General features: G+C 33.3%; 1 protein-coding gene across 1 annotated transcript; it reads left to right on the forward strand.

Annotated features, from left to right (window-relative positions):
- The first annotated feature begins 2706 nt into the window (after nt 1–2706).
- Nucleotides 2707–3496, forward strand: LOC103307741 (putative nuclease HARBI1). The gene is made up of 3 exons (XM_008180000.1): nt 2707–2820; nt 2890–3275; nt 3376–3496. Exons 1-3 carry the CDS (start codon nt 2707–2709, stop codon nt 3494–3496), a joined length of 621 nt encoding a protein of 206 aa, XP_008178222.1.
- Nucleotides 3497–3600: the final 104 nt, after the last annotated feature.

The raw sequence follows: 3600 nt of genomic DNA on the forward strand, positions 1-3600 counted from the left end.
TTACTGACGCATCGTTCGACTACGAACAGTGCAAATTAAATATGTTTAAATGTGATGCGTCATGCAAGGAGGTTATACTATACATTAAGATGTAACCAAAAGTTTATGTTTTGTAAGAACCGTGGTAGGTATACATTTTAGTTTCTGGTTGTGCAGGGGATACGCGCCCGGCGGCCGGCACTTTTGGGGATGTCTTCTTTTCCGCCCGGCACTTTTGGGGATTTCCTCTTTTCCGCCCGGCACTTTTGGGGATTTCCTCTTTTCCGCCCGGCACTTTTGGGGATTTCCTCTTTTCCGCCCGGCACTTTTGGGGATTTCCTCTTTTCCGCCCGCTGGACGGAAAAAGGACGCTTTCGAACGCTTCAACCGTGGTCGAAAACCAAACTTTCGGTGCAGGCGTGACAAAAATATTATTAATAGATATCAAGATACACTGGCTATTTAAAATATAAATAATAACTAATATAGTAATATGACAATTTATAAATGAAACGTCTATCGGTCTATCGTTTATGGTCTATGATACTCTTGACAATATAATATAAATATACCGGTTTTCTTAAGGTACGGTGTCCAAGGCGCGGCTACTGCTGCGACTACTGTGGTGATCAGCCGCAGATGTCTGCCTGTTGTTCTACACCGGCGACTGGCCGCTGCGGCTCGTCAAAATAATGTGCTTTTAGAGCTCTTACTGTGTAGACCTATTTATTCTTTGTGGAGTTTGTACCAGTATATTCAATATGGTCAATACGTACATAATGAATAACAATAAAATTGTACAGCTTTTATTGGAGGAGGAAGAAGAGGAAGACAAATTGTTTTCCTACTTAAATCCAAAAAAAAAAAAAAAAGCTGACATTTTATATCAAAGTCGTCCAAATGAAGGTTTTTTTGAAATTTTAATTGAGAGACACTTATTAAATAATGAAACACAATTTCGCGAGTTTTTTCGGGTCAATCGTCAACAGTTCGACTATTTATTATAATTAGTTACGTTTGAACTTACTAAACCACCCAGCAACAGAGTGAAAAAACCAATTACAGCAGCAGAAAAACTGTCACTGACATTGATGTAAATATACTGTATACATAAAAATGCTTCTCATAATAAAACTTTAGGACATAATGTACCTTAATACGACTTTCTTAGTTATTACACTTGCTTACATTCTCATTCTCATTTAATTTGTTACCTTATACGCATAATATACTTTGTAAAAAATAATTTTTTTTAACATGTACATGGGTACTGGTGAGTCATTTCACTCGTTATCGTTTAGTTTTCGAATATGTCATATATATATAAGCAGAATTGTGAAGGAAACGTTACTGGTTTTGAAAAAAAGTTTAAAACCGATATTTTTACCAGATCCAAGTGAAATTGATTTCAAAAAGAAAGCAAATGAATTTTGTTAAAAATGGAACTTTCCCAGTTGCATTCTGGCCATTGATGGCAAGCATATTAGAATTCGGAGTCCAGATAATTCAGGGTCATTATTCCATAGTTATAAAGATTTTTTTTCCGTCGTTTTGTTGGCAATGGTCGATGCTAACTGTAAATTTGTGGTGGTGGATATAGGATCGTATGGGAAAGAAGGAGACTGGTATTTTTCTCAAATCCATTATGGGACAACAGATTTTAAATGGGTCATTTAGTTTGCCAGAGGATTGTTCTCTTCCAGGTTCTGATATAATTGTCCCGAATGTAATCGTTGGGGATGAAGCTTTTCGTCTAAACACGCATATAATGAAACCCTACTCGAGAAAATCAAGCAGAGACGATTCTACAAAAACGGTATTCAATTATAGACTTAGTCGAGCTAGACGTGTGACCGAAAACGCGTTTAGTTTACTAAGCCAAGTTTTTCGTGTTTTTTATCAACCCATTAACCTCGAAATGTCGACTTGTGACGACTTGGTATGGGTAGCTTGTATCTTACATAACATGTTAAGGGATGGTCATTTGGAAAATAACAAACGCCCATACTACGAATATGATTATGATCAAGACTTACCTTCCAATAGCACGTTAGCTATACGTAGAAGAAGTGGATTTTTACATATAAACAGATTCGAGGTAAGAGAACGATTTAAAACATTTTTTAATAATGAAGGATCAGTATCTTGGCAGAGATAATTTATATACATTTTATACTTACTTATAATTATTACTTACTTTATTATTATTATTCTTAATAGTTAATATACTAAACTAATATTTGTAATTAGGTAGTTATAATAAAACAATGTAGGTATTACACTGTTGTCATATTTAGCCATATTCATAGATCGTACTAAGCCAATACTTAGTGGGAACTTAGTTTAAATCACCATTTTCATATTTATAAAATAATCTTAATAAGTACTAAGTATATTCTTAGTAAAATCTAATAGTTAGTAAATTCGTATTCATAAATAGGATTTACACATAAAGTTAGAACATTTTTAGGTTATAATTAGTGAAATCTCAGTAAGCTCTAGTGCTCACTTAAACAAAAGTTATTTTATAAATTTCATAATTTAATTAAAATGGATGATTATATGGATGATAATTATGATTTTTTAAATGAACTAATTCAAGGCAGAGCACAAAAAACATATAAAAGAAATATTCTAAATATTGATCCTATTAATTTTTATTCGGACAGTGAGTTTTTTAGAAGGTTCCGGATAACCAAAAAAATATTTTTAAATATTTTAATGCCTATGGTATTTATTGAACAAGAACGTCAAATCCATACAGACCTGAGGGGATTACCTGTGAACAAAATGTGGAAAGTTCTGATAGCATTAAGGTTTTATGCGACTGGATGCTACCAAGTAATTTTACTTTTGGAAGTTACTTTATTATTAATGTTTTATTTACTAGATATTTTTTTTCCAATTTAGTTGGTTAATGGAGATATGTTTGAATTAAGTCAGTCAACTATTAGCCGAATTGTAAAAGATGTGTCTTTGAGAATTGCCAACAATTTAAGGGCGTGGGTCAATTTTCCTTTACCTAATCAAGTAGAAATTGTCCAAAATAAATTTTACCAAATATCCAAATTTCCTGGAGTTACAATGGCTATGGACTGCACACATATACCCATTAGTAGTCCAGGGGGTGAACAAGCAGAATATTTTCGGAACAGAAAGGGGTGGATGTCATTGAACGTTCAGCTAATAGTAGGACCTGATATGGAAATTTTTGATGTTGTGACCAGATGGCCTGGATCTGTTCATGATTCAAGAATTTTCCAAAATAGTAGAGCATTAGAATTAATGGAAAACGGGTAAATTGATAATATACAACATTATGATAAAAATAAAATTCCTATTTAGAATAAAACTGTTATATAACTACAATTTCAATTTTTGATATAACTTTTGTAGGCTGGTAAAAGGTATATGTATTGCTGATGGTGGTTATGCACAAACACAGTTTGTATACACCCCACATCCAAATCCAATTACGAATGCACAAAAAAAATATAACTATTCTCATATCAGATGAGGAATGTGGTTGAGCGAGTAAATGGTGTATTGAAGAGTCGATTCCGTTGTCTGAGTCGCAAGTTGGGAACTGCAATTAAAACATCGAGTAACATAATAATAGCT

The sequence above is a fragment of the Acyrthosiphon pisum genome, chromosome X, assembly GCF_005508785.2.
Source record: "Acyrthosiphon pisum isolate AL4f chromosome X, pea_aphid_22Mar2018_4r6ur, whole genome shotgun sequence".
Classification (NCBI taxonomy): domain Eukaryota; kingdom Metazoa; phylum Arthropoda; class Insecta; order Hemiptera; family Aphididae; genus Acyrthosiphon; species Acyrthosiphon pisum.

Coding starts and splice junctions, on each gene's coding strand:
- LOC103307741 (XM_008180000.1), top strand. CDS start 2,707: ATGGTATTTATTGAACAAGAACGTCAAATCCATACAGACCTGAGGGGA. Junction 2,821..2,889: donor ATGCGACTGGATGCTACCAA/GTAATTTTACTT, acceptor TTTCCAATTTAG/TTGGTTAATGGAGATATGTT. Junction 3,276..3,375: donor TTAGAATTAATGGAAAACGG/GTAAATTGATAA, acceptor TAACTTTTGTAG/GCTGGTAAAAGGTATATGTA.